Below are 19,547 nucleotides of genomic sequence, written 5' to 3' on the forward strand. Positions count from 1 at the left end.
GAGCTTACCCATGGTCTAATTCTGTCAGAGGACATTGCTTTCTTTGGTTTTGTTCTCTGTGTATGGGATAGCTCTCCAAAATAAATATTAAATATAGATGATTTCTTGAGCTCCATGTGCAATGATGCCTTCACCTTCCTTTCTAATCGTTTCTAGTAAACAATTCTAATCGTTTTCAGTAATCCTAACCTGCAAGTATTTGGCAGATGATCACCTACATCTTTGACTTTGAACCATAAGTCTATAGTGTGGATTTTGACATTCCTCACATTCCTAGAGCAGTCTCTTCCACAAGAGGGGCTGGTAGGAATAAACAAACTCTCTCTACCCACTGCTCTGCTTTCTAACACTGCAGGCTGTCAAGCTGAAAGAGACTGTAGCGTGCATCGAAGCACCTACAGAGTACTGAGCCATCTTTGAATCTGAGGCATGACACAGTGCTTGGCCAGAGTTTCTGCCCAGTGATGTTTATGGGGTAAATGCAATCAAAGGCATGTCTTCTGCTCAGTTCAGACATGTATCACTTAAAGAGCTCTTCATCACTTTACCAGAAGAATGGGGCTCAGTCAGGCAGGAAGTATTTGCATCTGCAATTTACAAATTGTTCAAAGCATTAAAATTCTCGTATATTGGGCAGCCCCGGTGGGCTCAGCGGTTTAGCGCCGCCTTCAGCCCAGGGCATGATCCTGGAGACACAGGATCGAGTCCCACATCAGGCTCCCTGCATGGAGCCTGCTTCTCTCTCTGCCTGTGTCTCTGCCTCTCTCTCTCTCTGTGTCTCTCATGAATAAATAAATAAAATCTTTAATAAAATAAAATTCTCATATATTTTCCCCTCAAATAATGGGGAGTGACAAAATTAGAAATTAGGTTTAAAAAAAAAAAGAAATTAGGTTGATAGGAAACCTCTCTGATGATAAGGAATTTAATAGGAATCAGAAACTGCTAAATTTCTCAATCCTCAGAGCAGAGGGCCCCATGTATTTTGATCACTGATCACATCAGCTCCAAAACTCATCTTTTAAAACAAATTTCTATCAGTTAAAGGACAAGAGCAATTTAATAATATGTCAAATATACCTATGTACAAACATATGAATCATCTGGGTCTATGCTTTGCCAACATCAGCAAAACTCAGTTACTTATAAGCGAAACTGTATCATGGAAGGACAGCTCCTGTCCTTGTTAACTTTTTTTCCCAAGAGGAGAAAAATAGCCTATGTGATTGTGTTAATATACTTTTTGGGGACACCTGGGTGCCTCAGTGGTTGAGTGTCTGGCTTTGGCTCAGGTCATGATCCCAAGCGTCCTGGGACAGAGTCCCACATCAGACTCCCCACAGGGAACCTACTTCTCCCTCCGCCTGTGTCTCTGCCTCTCTCTCTGTGTCTCTCATGAATAAATAAATGAAATCTTTAAAATATATATACCTTTTGGTCTGTGTTACTATTGGTGTGAATAATACACACCAAAATATCAGACACATGGGGATGTCTGGGTGGCTCAGCGGTTGAGCGTCTGCCTTCAGCTCAGGGCATGATCCCGGGATCCGGGATCAAGTTCCACATCAGGTTCCCTGCATGGAGCCTGCTTCTTCCCCTGCCTGTCTCTCTCTCTCTCTCTCTCTCTCTCTCTCTCTTTCTCTCTCTGTCTCTTATGAATAAATAAATAAATCTTAAAAAAATTAGACACATGGATAGAACATTCTCTTTTTCCTGTTTTTGTGTGCCACAAATGACAAGCTGGCACTTTTTTCTTTCTGTGTTTTTCTCTCACATTGCAGTTAGATCTGTTCCATACCCTTAAGTAGTTTTCCTTACTCCTTGCTTTTTAGTATGGACCTTGACTCTTCTCCACAATTGTGATCTGTGCCCAGCCCTTGGACTGCTCCTAGTTGCTCTGTGTAACATCTCAACTTAACTTATTCTAGCTCTCTGGATCTGACTCCAGCACTAACCCAGGAACTGATATCCCCTCCAGTACTGCCCTGGCACTTCCAGTAGTAACATAGCCTTGGCATTGGCACATCACGTGGTATTTACCAGTCAATCATCCATCCAAAGGGTTATAGGGTCTGGAGATTGAAGTGGCCCGAGAGATAGATCTGGAATTCAGTAGAGCTGCAGTATTACCCTCTGCACTTGCATACCTCTTTCTGACATATTTCCAAATTTTATAGTAGATGTATACAAAGTAAAAAAGTCAAAACAATTTTCTCTCCAGCAAATAAATACAAGCTTGGAAGCTCTCCTCATTCGGAAAAATTCCACAGTTTAAAAGTTGCTGGATGCTGAACTAAGCAAATTTGAGCTGTTTTCATCAAAATAGGGTCCTGAGGGAATACCTATTTTCCAATGTTCCTTATTTGAAGCTTCCATGACTTTCTGAAAATTCCAGACTCAGCTCTTGGCATGACTTAAGTGACACAAAGAGAGAACAGCAAGTTCAATCAAGTTGGTCCAGTGACAGGAGTTCCTACTGGAAGCATCTGGAAACAGATCTTAAGTGTTGGACCCTAAGATTCACGACACAAAAGCATGTGCTTCCTACACCTTAGACACCCTAGCATAGAATATTAACTTAGGAGTAACAGCTGGACACACTAGATCCCTGCATAACAATGGGTTCTCCTTAGGGATACAAGGAACTAGTGTTACCAGCCTCTAACCCCTGGCTCCATATGCAATGCAACTCCACCTCTTCTAAGTACCTGATTAAACCTATAGGCTAACTAGTTTACTCAGTAGGGTCCTCAGGACAAGAATGCCTATACATGAGTAATCATGCCTGCTGGTGTCTATAGCTTTGACTGAAAGAATATAAACTGTCAAGTAATGGGAACCTAATTAAGGAAGGTGTGTGTGTGTGTGTGTGTGTGTGTGTGTGTGTATATTTTTTTAAGGAAGGTTTATATTAATTCTGAATTGGGAATTTGGATTTAGATGAACTGGTTTAAATCTTCCCCTATAAGGTACTAGCTGAATGACTCTAGGCATACCACTTGAGTTTTCAAGGTGGGAATCATTATAGTTAAGGAAATTAAAGTTTCCAAAGATTAAATAACTTTGCTAGGGTCACAGTGCCAGCAAATTAATGTAAAGGAGGGTGAGAACATCTAAAATTAGAATTTTATTATGCAGCCTCAAGTTCTTCTGGAACTCTCTAAATATCCAGGAATAAAATGTGGACCGTCAATTTAGATCTTGGGATTTTCGAATAGAGATTTATTTGTTTCGGCCTTTCTTTCCTGAAGCTTCCTAGTGCCTCACAATACCTGGCACATAGTACATTGTAAGCAATATGTGCAGAATCAATAAGTAAAACAACAATTTACTATTAATGAAAGGCCAGTGAATCTTGGTATTGCTTGACCATGCAAGCATAAAGATGGACGTAGCTAGGAGAGTCTCTAGCATGTTGGACTATTCATTAAGGATGAATGAGGATGGGGCCTAACAGTGCGAGCTAATGCCAGAAAATAATCATGGAATGGGTGTTGTTCCAATGAAGAATGATGAACAAACAAACAGGTCAAAGAAAGTGGATAAAAAAATATGGATAATTAGAGGAGCATATCTACTCTTAGTGTGAGAACAGAAGGGGATTGTCAGCTTCCTGAGAGCAAGACCCCTGTGTTCTATTCTTTGTGTCTCCAGCATTAGCCAAGGGCCTCACCTAATATTAGTAAGCTTCAACAAATGTTTGTGAATAAATAAATGAACTGCCTACTGCCTACTGCCTACTTGATACAGAACTGACCTGCAGAAGCTGTTCAAAGAATCAAGGCAAGATTCTATGGACTGTTTAGAAGCTGGAATAACTACCAGGACTATAATTAGTAAAGTAAAGGATCAGGGACTTCTTAGGCCCAGGGAATGAGGTGTCTGTAAGTGTCTAGACTGAATTCTTAAAGAAAAGATAACAGTCTTTGACCATGCTATGACTAACCCAAAAGAGCTCTTTCTCTAGGAACAATAGATTCATTAGAATCCAGTGCCTAAAGTAAGCATGGAAAAACCCTAATCCTAGGAACAGTAGGTCAAACTCCTACTCACTTTTGCCAGATTCTGGCATTTATAATGCCATAAGGGAGTAAACGTGGGCAAGGCTAAAGCCAGTTTTGAGAAATAAAAACAATTTTTTATCATAATGGTTTAAAAAATCACTTCCAAGGTTTTTATGCTATATTACTTTTTTTGCTTAATTTGTTACAGGATTATGATTTTATAAATATGTTGTGGCTAATGTTCAGTCATTCAAATGACACCCAGTATGCATATAAAATGCACACTTCTTAGCTTGGCATGAAAGCCCTGTGTGGCGCACTATCAAATTAACTACTTTTCCAGAGTCATGTCAAATGCTCTTCATATGCAATGTATGCTCCAACTGTACCAAATTTCTCTTTTGAGTCTTGGTGAATATACATATGCCATTTTCTACGAGTGACTTTGCTGCAAACCAGAAAATGACTCGTTTAGAAAGATTCAATTCCAGTGTTTCCTCCTTGGTCTCTGAGAAGAGTTCGTTATTTCCTCCTCTGTCTGTCTGTATGGACATATCTCTACTTTAAAGAATCATGTATCCTTTTGTTTTATAATCATTTCCTTACTTTTCGACCTCATGCACTGAGCTGTCAGCTTGAAAATGGCAGGATGCAGGAGGATCCCTGGGTGGCTCAGTGGTTTAGCACCTGCCTTTGGTTCAGGGCTTGATCCTGGAGACCCGGGGTCGAGTTCCGCATTGGGCTCCCTACATGGAGCTTGCTTCTCCCTCTGCCTTTGTCTCTGCCTTTCTCTCTGTGTGTCTCTCATGAATAAGTAAATAAAATCTTTAAAAAAAGTTTTAAAAAATGGCAAGATGCAGGTCTTCATTCTGCCTACCTCACCCTAGTTCAGCAAATAGCCATCAGCTGCCCCAAACCCCTCATATTACCAAGTAACATACCAGATTTCATTGCCTCAAATAATTATTAATAAAACAACTTGCAAATACATTGTTAAAGATCATACTATGAACTTAGCCCCCAAGTGGTTTTGTCTACATGTACTTATGATGGACATTTGCTCTGGGGTGTGGGGACCCTGAAGAATAAAAACCCTTATGCCTATAATTACATCTATGTAGCCTATCATGAGAAATAGTTTTTCTAGTCTAAAGCATATGTTGAAAAATCCATGTTTTTTGGCGATTTCATTAACATTTTAAAATGTTAACAATTATGTCAGCCCAAACTGAAAATGATTGTGTGAGAAATGAAAGCTTGCATAACTGACACTCGCTATTCATGGCTCATTATCCTCATGACTTTCGTGACGCAGTGAAGGAGTGGGGTCAGCCTCACAAAATTTAGGAACAATTAAGAAAATTACCGTATGCAGATGTGACTTATGGACTGAGAATAACGAACTTCCTAAAAGCCCATATTCAACAAAATAAATAAGACTGATGGAAATTCCACAGATGTTTTATGGCTTAAGGCAGCTTTTCAGTTATTCATTATAAAGACTCCTTCCAGGGTTTAGCCCACTTCCCTTGAACCTTTCCCGAACACTTTGAAACTTTCTCTTTGACCATGTTCCTCAGGGAGTCCAAGAAGTCCTAGGCATATTTCCTGAAGTTCCTGGAGTTCACTCTCAAACACATCCATGGAGATAAAAACATGGTCACTGACCCTTACACATTGTGAATTGCTACTGGGCTCCAAACGTCTTACATTCTTCTTTGAAACATTCAAACTTAGTGGAATAAACTATGTGGTAACAACCACAAGGGCAAAGGTTATCCACAAACCTGACATTTCATTCCAAAAAAAAAAAGAAAAGAAAAGGAAAAAAAGACTACATTTTTTATTTAGACAAAATGCTATTTATCAGCCACCTATTTTTCTTCTACAGCCACAGATAATGAAGCATGTAAATATAATATAAAATTTCCTTTCCTTCCTTCTATTTCAATAAATGTCTATTAAATGGCTGCTATGTGCTAGGTATTAAACTAGGCTGAATAATAGTGTCTCTACTTAATAGAATTTATACTTTAGCTCAGAAGTCAGACACATAGACAAATAATGATGATGGAATGGGCTAAGTACCATCATATAATTTCATGTACAAAGTACCATGGGATCCTTGTGAAAGGAAGCACATAACTTTAATATAAATTAAACCTTGAGGAGCCAGAAAGATCAGTTTGATCTTGATAAAATGAACCTCTAGGGTATATACAACCCAAGTCAACAAATATTTCTCCCTGTAGTTTCTAAACATTTTTAGGATCCAAACAGAATCATTTTTCTTGTGCTCTCCATTTTATATGAGGCAGAAAGATGCTAAATAACTTAATATAGCTTTCATAAGGGGTTTTTCCTGTCTGCTGTTTATGATTGCCCTTCCAAAATAATGACTATTCAAATTATACATAAAAATTTTGCTTATATTTTTGTATGAAGGAGAATTTTCTTATCCTAGATAAAATCCTGAGCCTCAATTAGGTGCTAGTTCAAAAATGGTAGATTAAATCTTGATAGCGGCTGTAAAATAAAATATGCAAGGACTTTAATCTTGTGGAAATTCAAATACAATATGGGGAAAATGGAAAGTTCACATGATGATGGAATATCTAATTTTATCATTAGTAGATGCCTAATAAAGGAATTTTAAATTATTTTATTGTATCAACATTCCTTAGAGAGTATACAGGCTAAGACTAAACTGCCAATATATGGTATTTAAGATGTCGCCTTGCACGTAGTAGATGCTCAATTCATATGTGTAAGATTAAATGTAAAATGCTTGTGATGGCCTGACATTTCATCAAATAGTCATATCTTTTCAAAAGGCAAGACACTATGAGGTTGTCTTTTGTTTTTCAATATAGTAAGATGTCCTTGCTCCACAAGGGCTGCATGCTCAGTCAGAAGAGCATGTGACTCTTGATCTCAGGGTTGTGAGTTGGTGCCCCAAATCGGGCTTAGAGATTACTAAAAATAAGTAAATAAACTTTAAAAATGGGACCAGCCTGGAGCTAAGCCCTCACCTCTAAAAGAGCAAAAATTTCTCTGATTTGGTCTTTTTGTTTTGTTTTTGTTTTGTTTTTTTGATTTTTTTTTTTTTGATTGATTTGGTCTTTTTGATCACAGGTGGTTTTTTTCAGGAAAAAAAGCTAGGCCCCTATTAAATATCTTTTAAAGATATTCTCCTTTTGCCAGGGATCATGAAAATTATTTCCATATTATAGATTATTCTTGAAATTAAATGGGCTATTTCATTCTATCCTCTGAACCAGACTGAGAAACTGGAGAAGAAAGGTACCTAAATAAAAAGTTACCTAGTTAAAGGTGCCCAATTATCTATCTATCATCTATTATCTATCTATCTATCTATCTATCTATCTATCTATCTATCTATCTATCATCTATCTATATATAAAATCCCATGTTTTTGTCAATTAAAGTCTTGTGGAACTCTTAGTTGTGTCCAGCTATCCATTATCTCTCTCTCTTTCTCTCTCTGTCTCTATCTATCTACCATCTAGTTAGCTAGCTATCACCTCTCTTTACAATGACCCCATGGATAGTAAGATCTATTGTTATGTCCATTTTACAAAAATGGAAACTAAGACTCAGAGAAGTTAAAGTAACTTGACTGAGTCACATAAGGAGTAAGTGGCAGAGCTAGAAATCAAGCTCAGAGAGTTTGGCTCCAGGCTCCATGTCTTTACCACTCTATACTGCTTTAAGCATCATGGCCTGAGAGGAGAGAGAAAAATCCATTTCCTACTTGACTAATTTTTTTCTCTGTATAGATTTAAAGAGATTTGTCTAAGTCTGTTGGTTTAAGAGTGGGCAGGGACAGAAACATTTGTTGGGTATCTATTATGAGCTGGCACAGTGTTAGGTACTTTTCATATATAATTTCATGGTATCTTAATTATCATATATCAAGCTATTCAATATAGTCTTCGCTTATTAATTAGAAAGCTGAGGGTCAGAGTTTTAAAATAACTTGTCAAAAATATCTAGTAAGGGTCTAAGCCAGGGTTTAAAAGCAGGACTGCATAGTCCCTACTATACACAGTGTGCTTTCAAATCTGTAGATCAAATTCCAGATGACAGATCATGAAATACTAGCCTATGTAACCAGAAGTGTCTCAGAAATATTATTAGAGTTAAAAGCTACTCAGTCAAGATTTCTGCAAATGGGTGAGGTAGGGGAACTTTACTTCCTGGCAAAACCCTACGAATGGGGATGTAACATAGGCCTTGCATCCTACCTTGATAAATATTGTCCTGAAGTGAGATTTGCAGTTTCCACATCCATGCAGTTCATCGTGCTGGGAATAAGTGCGAGTTCTGGCTGGATCATGGTGGCTGTGGCTACAGCTCTTGCGACCAGTTCCATGGCATCTTGTACATAGTACTCAAAGATGGATTGTGTTGTTTTTCCATGAGCAATGAGCCCTAGGGGCAAACCTTCTGTCCTCAGTTCCTCAACATTCTGGGAATCCCCCAGCACCCAATGAAGCTCAAGGGGCGTTACTCCAAACTGGGTGGTAATTTCGAAAATCCGCCGGATACTTTCCATGTCACAGCCAAACATCACCATTGTGGGCGTACTGTTCTTAATACTCTCAAGCTGGACCTGCAGGAAGCTCAAGAGGTCCTCGGTAGAGGAGAGGTTGGTGGTGATGTTGATGACAGATCCAAGGTGGAACTTGGAATTCTTCTGGGTAAGGAGGAGGAAGTCGGTGATGTTCCAGTCTTCCTGGCACAGCAACAAGCTAAAATTGTACCAGTTGTTCATGGTCAGGATTGAGACAGTGACATCAGCATCAGAACTTAATGAATTTTCTAAACTCAGTTGTAGGTGAAGGGGATTCTGTATTTAAAGATATGAAAAAGAAGAATTAGAAAGCATTGGCCAAAGATGGTAACGTGGGGTATTTTGCTTTCTTATGAGGCTTACTTAATCCTTTATTTTAAAAAAAATCCTTTATTTTTCCCTGCAATAGTCAAATGCCTCTGGGATAAAATTCCCATCATCTGGAAAACAACTTTCGTATCTAACTGAATTATTGAATCCCTACAGCTGACCTTCCTTGCTAAGAGTACCAGAGAGCAAATGGTTTTTGGTGTAAATGTCAGGGCTGAGGCAACAAGTCTTAAATTTTTATCAAGCTTTTCTACTTCCTTATAGCTTGTCCCCTTCATGTATTCCATTACCAACTATGGCTGTTTTTAACTCATTTGTTAAATTCTCCTCTCAGGTGAAATAATTAAAAGAAATTATGTTTGCTTTCCTTTAAAATCAATAGCAGAGAAGGCTAAAACAGTGCAGACACCTGTATAAGAATGGTGTGGAAAATGGACACCTCAGTTTACTAAACTTTTAGCCTCTGACAAAGGCATTTTTAATATATACGGTGCTACAGTCTGAATGCTTGTGTTTCCCCAAAATTCATGTTTAAATCCTCATTAATGCTCAATCTGATGGTATGAGGAGGTGGAGCCTTTAGGTAGTGATGAAATCATGAGGCCAGAATCCTTATGAATGAGATTAATGCCCAAGAGGCTCAAGAGAGCTCCCAACCCCTGCTACTGTGTAAGTACATAGTGAAAGGTTGGCAGGTTGTTACCCAGAAGAGGGCCCTTCCTCGATTATACTGGCACACTGATCTCTGATTTCCAACATCTAGAACTGTGAGAAATCAATTTCTGTTGTTTAGAAGCCACTCAGTCTGTGGTATTTTGTTAGAGCACCCTGAATAGATGAAGACCTATGTTATAATTAGCAATATATACATTAGGATAAAGTGTATAGCTCAATACTGAAGGCTTGATTATATTTGTGTCTACTGAGAGGGGATTTTTACTGTGAAATGTGTGCCATTTAAATACATTGATGGAACTTCCATCACAATTTCATCTACTTATGGAACTCACCAAATCAATGAAGGAAGAGTATTTTTTTCTTATTATCTTTTCTTATTCGAAAAGTCACAAGTCATTAATCATACAGGTGAAGTGGAAATAGTTTTCCAATGAATAAATTTGTTAACTGTTCTTCCTGAGAGCAGACATTCGATTTACTTATCCTTTACCATTCCTGAGAATGCTTAGCACAATACCTTACAAATATTAGGTGTATAATAAATATTGGCTGAATTTAGCTAAACATGTTCCCACTGATAACTAATAGACTATTGGCCTATTTTTGAGAACTTCCAAACATTCAGCCAAATAACATATGTAGAAAAATGAGGAAGGCTTTCTTAATAAAGTTTCAAGTGCTGAACAAAATGCAAGTGTGGCCTCCTCCCCTCTCACCTAAAAATGTGTAATGAGAAATAGGATTTGAGATAATTCTATGAAGGACTGAAAGAATCTTAATATGAGCAGACTAAGGAGTGAAGATTCAGAAGGGACTTATGGGAGAAAGACTATGGCTAAAAGCATTAAATGAGAGCAATCATGCTAGGAGGTAGGATGGAGTTTTAAAATTTATTTGAAGAAGTTAACTTCTGTTCTTCAAATTAATCTTTTAAGCATAGTTTGTAATGATCAAAACAGAGCTTCTGATCATCTATGGGCAACATTCAACACAGAGAGGAAAAATAAGCCCTTCAGGATCTTGAGTAGGTGCTATATGTTTAACCTGGAAGCCAGTATTAGTAATGGTAGGAAGGACATGAGGAAAGTTTTTTTTTTTTTTTAATTAAAATTTAATGACAAGATTAAATGTGAGAAGCAAAAAAGGGAGAAGTGTTAGAAACCAGGGGACAGCATCCAATAATAGGTAGTTCCTGGTTTCCAGGCTTGAGATGCCATACAAGATCTTGAGCTTGCCTTCCTCACTCCTACTCTTGATCAATATAAATTCCTTCAGAATGTTCTTCTTGTCCTAAAAAAGCTAAAAGGCTTTTCTTCCTTTGTATTTCCTCCTCTGCTTTAACCCTCTTCCAGAAGCAAAAAGGAATGGAGGGCAAGCTCTACATTTAGCTGGCAGAAACAAATTATTCCCAACTATCTTCTTGGCCTCAGCTCCCTATTTTGTTGCCAGCTTTCTTTGTACAACATAAATATGACCATATCGTTCTTCTGCACCATAATCTCTGAGTCACCCATAGAACAAATTTCAGAATCAATAGTATGGCTTAGGAGGCCATTTCTAGTCTTTAGCTTCACCTCCAACACTCCAAACATGTACACCAAGATGAGTCATAGTGGACAATTTATTTTTCTTATATCAGAGTGAGCATTTTCACACCTATACAAATTTGGTATGTTGATCCCTGCTGATTTCCTGTAATGGTGATTGGGGTTTTGTTTATTTAATTGTTCCTCTCACTCCTGATCAAGCAGAATTGATCACCTCATGTCTGTGTCACGGTCTCATTTTGGTCATTCCTCTAATACAGAATTCTTGACACCATAACGTAGCTAGTCAATTGTTTATCTTCCACACTAGACTGGAAGTTTCCTTAGGATAAAGATCACATCTCAGTCATCTCTTATCACACAGTTCTTAGTTAATCAGAGATAGTATTTGTCAAATGCCATTTTCCTTTGCTTGCTTCAAGTCCTAGGCTATGATCATAATATCTGACTATGGACTGAAAGACTGAGAAGAAGACAATTTCTAGCAGAGCTTCAAGACCCAATATTTTGCCCCTAGTTGGAACAAAAGCTCATCCATAAACTTCCTTCAGGGGGATTCATTAAATTGATATGTGAGGAGCAAGCTTTAATGGAAGCAGGGATAAAAATATTGTCCTTTGCTAAATAGGGAAGTGAAATTAGCTAATCATATTGAACGTTTAGCACCAAGCAGAAACAACTGCATTTGGCATGAAAGTGACATGGTAGTAAAATGAAGGACAATCTTCTCTCCTCCACCATGAATACTTATTAATCCATATAATCACACTCATCCCTATAAACAATTCTATTAAGAAATTCCAGTGGTTAGAAGTTAATCCTTTAACAAACTTAACATCATTCTTCAAAAAATATTTATTTAATAATAGTTTGGAAGCATCTAGTGATCTTATATTTATCTAGTAGCCTCAGATGCAACATCTTTCAACTTCTCTCTATGTAATATAGTAAAAGCAGAGGGGCAAGTGAACGTGCGCGCACGTGTGCACACGCACACACACACCTATTAATCCTTCTGTTACTACTTTCCTTTATTGGTACCTAAGATGGTACGCCATTCTGTTCCATTAATTTGTTAAGATTTAATTCCCATTATAATCTGCTTCAACATTATTTTGGAGGCTAGAATTCCCAAAAGTATAGGGCAAGAATGGTCATGCTGAAATGTACACATGGAATGAAATCTCAACAAGTCAAGTGCAGAGCTGAAGGGAGCAAGGAGCTGCCAAGATGACAATGCGGTTGCCAGTGTCAGAACTGCAAGAGTGTTAAGAATCATTCAATGGTGTAAGGAAAGATTTCTTCATCTGTTATATATTGATAACTAACAAAATACTAAAATTCCACAGAAAGTTAAATCAGACAAGAATGGCAAGAAAATTGGGAAATAGAAAAATGATAGAGGGGCCTTGCCTTAAGAGATATTAGAATACATCAGAAAATGCAATTTTTATAAAACAAAAACTAAAACAGGGAAGTAGTAACAGAAGGATTAATAGGTAAATAAAATAAATAGAACAATTGAGTTAATGTATGTAAAGAAGCACATTGATTTAATAGACTATCTTGATATAGGTTGCAAATCATAAAGGACTGTGGAAGAAGTACACATGGAATTAAGAGTTGAGAAAAGAGATTGTTTTTGAAAATAATTTCATTTAAATTCCTAATTCCACCATATATATTTTTTATATATATATGCTCCCTCTGGGAGCCTGATGTGGGACTCGATCCCACACCCTGAGTCAAAGGCAGATGTGCTTAACCACTGAGCCACTCAGTGGTCCCTCCACCATATATTAAAAATCAATTCCAGACCACTTAAGAATTAAAAGTATAATAGTAAATCATTAAAAGATAGACCTAATAGGTACATATGTTTCAGAAATCACAATAATGAAGAGAAATATATTAAACTAAAAATTACAATATACCTTATTTCTAGCATTAATCACCTATCATAAATAACCGCATCAAAAGGGGAAACATGAGAAATAAGAGAATATGTGCAACAAATTAGATAGACAAAGAGTTAATGTTCACTAAATATGAAGAACATTTACTAATCAATCAGGAAATAGAATCCTCAACTGAGCACTCACTCAATCAAGAAAAATAATTTTTAATCTTCTACTGTGAGCCATGCCTCTACAAGAAATTTCCCGTTGCCTGTATAGGGATTGAGAGACAATATAAAGGTATGTAGACAAATAAACAGTAATTATAAATTATAAAAATTACTGTAAATGAAACTAAGGATGTGGTAAGAGTGGGAAAGGGGGAAGAGGGTCCCAGGAAAAGTTTGATAATTATGATTAGTATGGTAGTGGATGCAAGTATCTGTACTATATAAGCACTCTGCAGTTAGGACTTCAGCAAAAATAAAGAATGTATATAAAATGAATAATCACTATAGATAGGTAAACATATATAACAATTCATAAAAACACACACATTTAACTAATATTGTGGTCTCATTTTGACCATCCATTCTCTTTCATCTAGATACTACCCTTCTAGTCCCAGATAAATGGTTGGAAGCACCACCTGCTTCCATATTCCCTTTGATTCTTCACTTTCCTCTTTTATAGTGTCTGCAATATTTTTCCTTAAGCCCTAAACAGTCCATGCTGGCTCAGCCACAGTTGAGCTTGTCTCTCCTTTCCTGGGGCAGTAAGTATCAATGGCTAGGGATTAGGAATCTTGGTAATCTCTGAAATTCTGGCTCCTTCATTTGTAAGCCAAGTGGCCTTCTACAAGTCACGTAAAGTATCTCGGAGTCACAAATTCCTCATCTCTAAAACTAGGATAATTCTACCTCCTACCTTACAGGTTCATTGTGAGAATTAAATGTGAGAATGTGTAATGCATGGGGAGTGCCTGGCACACAGTGAGGGCCTGGTTGGTAAATGGTAGCTGTTACAATTTGCTTAGAGTTAAGTCATTATGCTGAGAGTGCTTTTAAAGTGACTGCCATGTATTTTTTTCTTTGCTATTGTTCTTTTTTGTCTATTTTCACAAAACAGTCCCTGCCATACGTATCTTTTACTAATACCAATTACACCAACTCCCTAGCAGGCAAACAGCAACTCTGTCTCAGGCTGGGGGAGGCTATTTATTTGGGAGACAGTTGTGTTCACCGCAGAGTATCTGCCTCCCCGCCCCCCGCCACACACACACAAAGAAAAACCCCCAAAACTCTTCTTTCTTTGGTGCTGGTTCTAGTGTCACTTTACAAGTTAGGGAATTTTTGGCGCCAACTGCTGGAAATTCCCCATCAATCTTTGTTCTTCCTGAGAGCACAGATTCAGCTATTTTCTGGATCAGTAGAAGTTTCAAAAACAAGATTGGCTGCAGTAAAGAGCTTGCCAGATGCTCTGAGACGTTCTCTGACAAGAGAAAAGAGGTAACGAAGCCAGGTTCGTTTTGAGTGAAGAAAAAATGAAACTCTCTCAGCTCTTTCCTGGGCAAGCAAACCATTGAGTTTTGCCTTGTAGGCCAAAGCTCAGAAAGCTCAAGTGAGCATAATATTTCCACTACTTTTAACAGAGATGAAATTCCCTTCCTTTCCTAAGTCTGCTGATTACTAAAAGTGTTCAAGGAGCTCAGAACTGGCATTCTCTTCTGCTATTGCTTCTCCTCAGCCAAGGAGGCTGCAGTTTTGTGGTTTCTCATTATCTCACACCTCATTTGACCTATATTATACAGAAGTCTTTTTTTTTTCTGAAAATTAAAGCCTAGTCTTTTAGAAGCCCAGGCTTTTAAAGAAATGAACTGTTTGTTACCATTGCATTAGGGATTCAGGCAAAAAGAAGGCATAGTCCATGCCCAGAAATTGTAATCTAATAATAATAATAATACAAATGAAGAGCCAGTATCTACTAATGGCCCTGGTGCCTTACGCATATTGTCTTATTTTTTCCTCACAATGGCCTCATGAGGTGACTCCCATGATTAGCTTTTTAAAATAAATGACAAAATTGAGGCTCGGAAAGGGTAATTTTTTTTAAGGTTGCACAGCTACTGAGAAATAGAGCCTGGATCCCAAATCCAACTTTGTAGGACTTGAAAGCCTGTGCTTTTGGCTAGTACTCTGTAATACTCCCTCTACTTTATAAGAATGTGTGAAGTAGAACCTTGACATTTATAGACTTAATATTTATAATTCTGATTATTTGCAAGTAATCCTGAAGGCTCATGGAATCAAGTCACTTTTAAGATGCATCACAGCACGGGTTAGAATGATATGCCCCCTGTGGCTGGCACCTGGGAGCCGGTGAGGGGGCTAGCCTGCTGCCCAGCATGCACATAGCTTCCAGCAGTTTTCTTCACTCATCCTTCCATTTGTAGGAAGGAAATGACAAGATATGTATTTCTTCATTAACAGCAATTTAACAACAAAAGCCAGTTGTATAATTAATGACATCAGTTTTGTGTTCGGTAGAATAAGAAAGTTTGGAAAGGCTCACTTAAATTTTTCATTTAGGTTCTACTGAATTTTGTGGTTGAAACTATAATCTGTAATGGTGTTCAATCATTATGTATGGGGGGTGTCAGCAAAAATCTTAGGATACATCCCTCAGGATTTTTGAGTGATATATAAAATAGTACATAACAAAGTAGTAGAACACAACGAATGCTTCAGAAGGCAGGATTGTGGATGCATGGGGCAGTTGGCATAATATTGCCAATCAGGCTGGGTGCAGTCTGTTTCATTAGACTAGAATCCACCTCCTGGAATAGATAGGACACTGATAGACTGACCTGGCCTTAGGAAGAAACGTTGGCAAGCATAACATTGTCTTCAAAAACAACTGACTGATTTATTCATCCAACAAAACATGTTGAAAGCCTATTATACCAGACCATGGATAGAATAATGCATGTCTTCAGGTGGAGGAAACACTGGAAGTATGGCAAGCTATATCCTTTGAACCAACTCAGTCCTTCTTCATTTCAGGCTCACTTCCAAAAAGGGGAGTCAGAGGCATAGCAGGTTGGTTTGGGGTTGATTCTTCAAGTTACCCACACTCAGCTTTTGATCACACATTCTTTTTCTCATTCTATTTCCACCTAATTACTGCTATTCAATTTGTTTATCCGTGTCCCACTCCATTTCTGCTTTTTGTTCTAGATGGTTATACTTTATTTCTCTCATCTGACCTTTTGTAATCTTTAAAGCCGGCTTTAAAAATTTGGCTCTTTGGCTGCCACTCACTCTCTGAGCCCTGCTCTCCCAGACCACTCATGTAAAATAGACCTTTCCCAGATGCAACTTCTGGTGCTTAAAACTATCACTGGTAAACTTGGGGCAGGGAGGGCTTCGATCAAAAAGATGTGGCTGCTGAAGACATGTAGTCATAAGGTGCTTAGGAGAGCAGTCAGCTCAGGTAAAATGTCCAACACAGAAAAAGGTGAACCAAGGACAAAGGGTCATTGGAAATGTGGGCATTTGACATCAGGAAAGACTGTCAGCGAGCAAGAAAATCCAAAAGCTTGGTCTAGGGTTCAGAAAGTCACTGTAATTTCCAGGAGAGTCCAGAGAAGAACTTAGTGGCTGTATTTGGAGTTGTAATTGTGGTTCTTTTATCAGTTGTGTGTAACAGACTTTGTGAAAATCATTTAGCCTCATGGAGCTTCATTCTTCTCATCTGTGCAATGAAAATGATACTACCTACCTTGCAAGGTTTGTGAGGACTAAAATACATAATACATATAAAGCATCAGCACACAGTAAATAGTAAGTGGTAATCTATAATGCTGCTGCTGCTGCTGCTGAGATTAGGAACGTTACACTAAGAGAATCTAAGTATAAGGCCTAGACTGGTGGTATACTCAGTTTATTTAATAAACAATTGAATATGCTTTTTTGAGCAACTGTTTTGTGCCAATGCTGAATGCTGACCGTTGGGACTACAGTAGTGAAAAAGACCAATGTTATCTCTCTTTCATGGATTTCAAAGTCTGTCATCACTATCAGGACACAAATTGATAATTTAGAAATAAAGCAGAAGACTGGGACAAGAAATAGGGCCCAACCAAGGTGAACTAAACAGAATGGTGGTTTGGTTTTTGAGTTTTAGATTATGGGGCAAATATCATCACAGCCTTCCTGCTTACATTTTGGACAAGCTCTGGATACTGGGGCAAGACCAAATCTACAGATAGAGGTCAAGGGGTCATGGATGAATGGGAAGGGAAGAGGAGGCTAGATGGAGGAAGACTATGATGCTTTGGGAGGCTTTATCATATGCCTAATGTGTAGTAAATATGTGGTAAACATAGGCCTCTTTCTTCTTAGTGTTGTGAATAAAAGTAGCACACTTCTCTGGGCTGACGTAGTCGATCCTTCCCTGATGACTCAGGTCATTTTGATGTCTGCGCTAGTCATTGTACCTGGCTGCAGGGCCGTGATGTGTTCAGGGGCAATGGAGCCAGCAGGTGTCCATGTTGACTGAACCAAGGGGAACTGAGCTTATGGCAATTCCAGAATTACCGAGCCTCTTTAGAAACTATATTTTCTCTCTTTTCCTGCCACAGTGTCAGGCCGTCCCCTGTCCCTTTTCATTGTGTCAGCATGCCTTCATCAACTTCTTGAAGCCCCTTTTAAGATACTCTGACTTAGAGAAAGAGCATAACTCTCATGGGCACCTGGGTGGCTCAGTTGGTTAAGCGACTGCCTTTGCCTCAGGTCCTGATTCTGGAGTTGCCTATCTATTCCCCCCTAGGGCTCCCTGCGCGGAAGTCTGCTTCTCCCTCTCCATCTGCTCCCCCCTCCCCTTCATGCTCTTGCTCTTACTTTCTCTCCAATAAAATCTTTAAAAAAAAAAAAAAAAGAGCATAAAAAATAAAATTAAAATAAAATTTAAAAAATAAAAAAAGAGCATAACTCTCATGTAACAATTTTGTCTAAAATATGAGTAAAATACATCAAGACCATCCTATAAGCAAAATGGATCAGCTTTAGCAGTACTGAGGAGGCTGTGGACTGGTTTTGAGATCAGGACTATTCTGGGGATTGTGGTTTCCATTTCTTCAGCTGTGATGAGAGAATTATTACAATAGTTGACCAACTACTTCAGAGCAGTGGGGGACCATGTGATGCTATGCATGTGAAGGTGCTTTATGAAGCACTTTATGAACACGATAGAAATAGAAGGTAGGATCTGTTTGCATATCTATGTTCTGGACAGTAGGGGTGGCAGGATCAATAACCTAGAGAGAAGTAAAGGAGGCATCGCTGGAGTAGGATATTAAAGCTAGGTTTAATTGTCAAATTCTATGCCATTTTTAAATGCTCATATTACAAAATGACAAGATTATTTGTTACATTTTAAGAACTTTTGGAATACAGATGTTAGTTTGAGACTGATTTTAGTTACTATTTCACCACCCAGATTTTGGTCAAATTAAGTAATATTTGAATGAATGTACACATTTATATGTATCAGCAGGCAGATGATTTATAAGATAATTAAAATTTATTGAAGTGTTCAAACTATTGTTATAGACACTCTCGGTGACAAACTCTGGCATATTTTCTTATAATGGGAACCATTGAAATGTGCACCAGATAATTAAACTGTCTAGCATCCAAGTTAAATTTCCTATGGAAATTTGATTACTTTATGTCAATGCAGCTTGAAACTATTATTAAGAGATGGCTTATGTCACATGCTAATTTGCTTTATTACAATAAGAGTGAAAACTCAGCTAAATGATGAGTATTTCTATTTTTAAATACCCTCTAGGACTGACACCACAGTTGACATAAGCTTTTTTTCTCAATTTCTTAAACCATTCTTTTTTTTTTACTGATACAAGTACATGTTTGGTACATTTAAACCATGTTTCAACTAATTGTGATGTAATATGGCTTTTATATTATACTGGTTTAGCACCCTAGATTAATTTCATAATTGTAAAATCAGTTTAATTGCATAACAGCTTCTTATTTCATTTTGAAATAAAACAAAAATTTGTATAGACTCATATTCATTGCTTGCTCCCTGGCATTGACCAGTTTAACACTCTAAAGAGTATTAGCATGCCATTAAACAGTATCTCAGTAAATTTTCATTTTAGCACTTTATTTCAAAACTTGTGATCCACTAATTATGATTAAGCTTTGCTGCAATGACATTTTGTTTTACTTGCATTACTAGGCACACATTAGCATAATTAATTCTTTGTACCTTTCAGATCCTGGTTCAAAGTAAGAAGGCACTGGAAATGTTGAATTTAGTTCTTAGAGTCTCTGGTTGCAGAGGCAGTACTTTCTCATGAATTAGTGATCAAACCCAGAGGCTCTTTAAGCAGTACTGGTGACCTCAGATCCAGGACAATGAACAGGTCTATGTTCTTTCAGGGGGGGTCTGTGTGAGCATT

At 37.9% G+C, this 19,547-nt stretch overlaps 1 protein-coding gene across 2 annotated transcripts in view; it reads right to left on the reverse strand.

Annotated features, from left to right (window-relative positions):
• The window catches only part of GRIN3A (glutamate ionotropic receptor NMDA type subunit 3A), a 150,285-nt gene that overhangs the window by 96,905 nt on the left and 33,833 nt on the right, over positions 1-19,547 (reverse strand). For both annotated transcript variants that reach the window (XM_025432653.3, XM_025432654.3), the window contains exon 2: positions 8,276-8,880. In XM_025432653.3, the coding sequence (XP_025288438.3) occupies positions 8,276-8,880 (605 nt within the window). The remainder of the gene's footprint in view (positions 1-8,275; positions 8,881-19,547) is intronic.

This window comes from Canis lupus, chromosome 11 (assembly GCF_003254725.2).
Source record: "Canis lupus dingo isolate Sandy chromosome 11, ASM325472v2, whole genome shotgun sequence".
NCBI classification, from domain to species: Eukaryota; Metazoa; Chordata; class Mammalia; order Carnivora; family Canidae; genus Canis; species Canis lupus.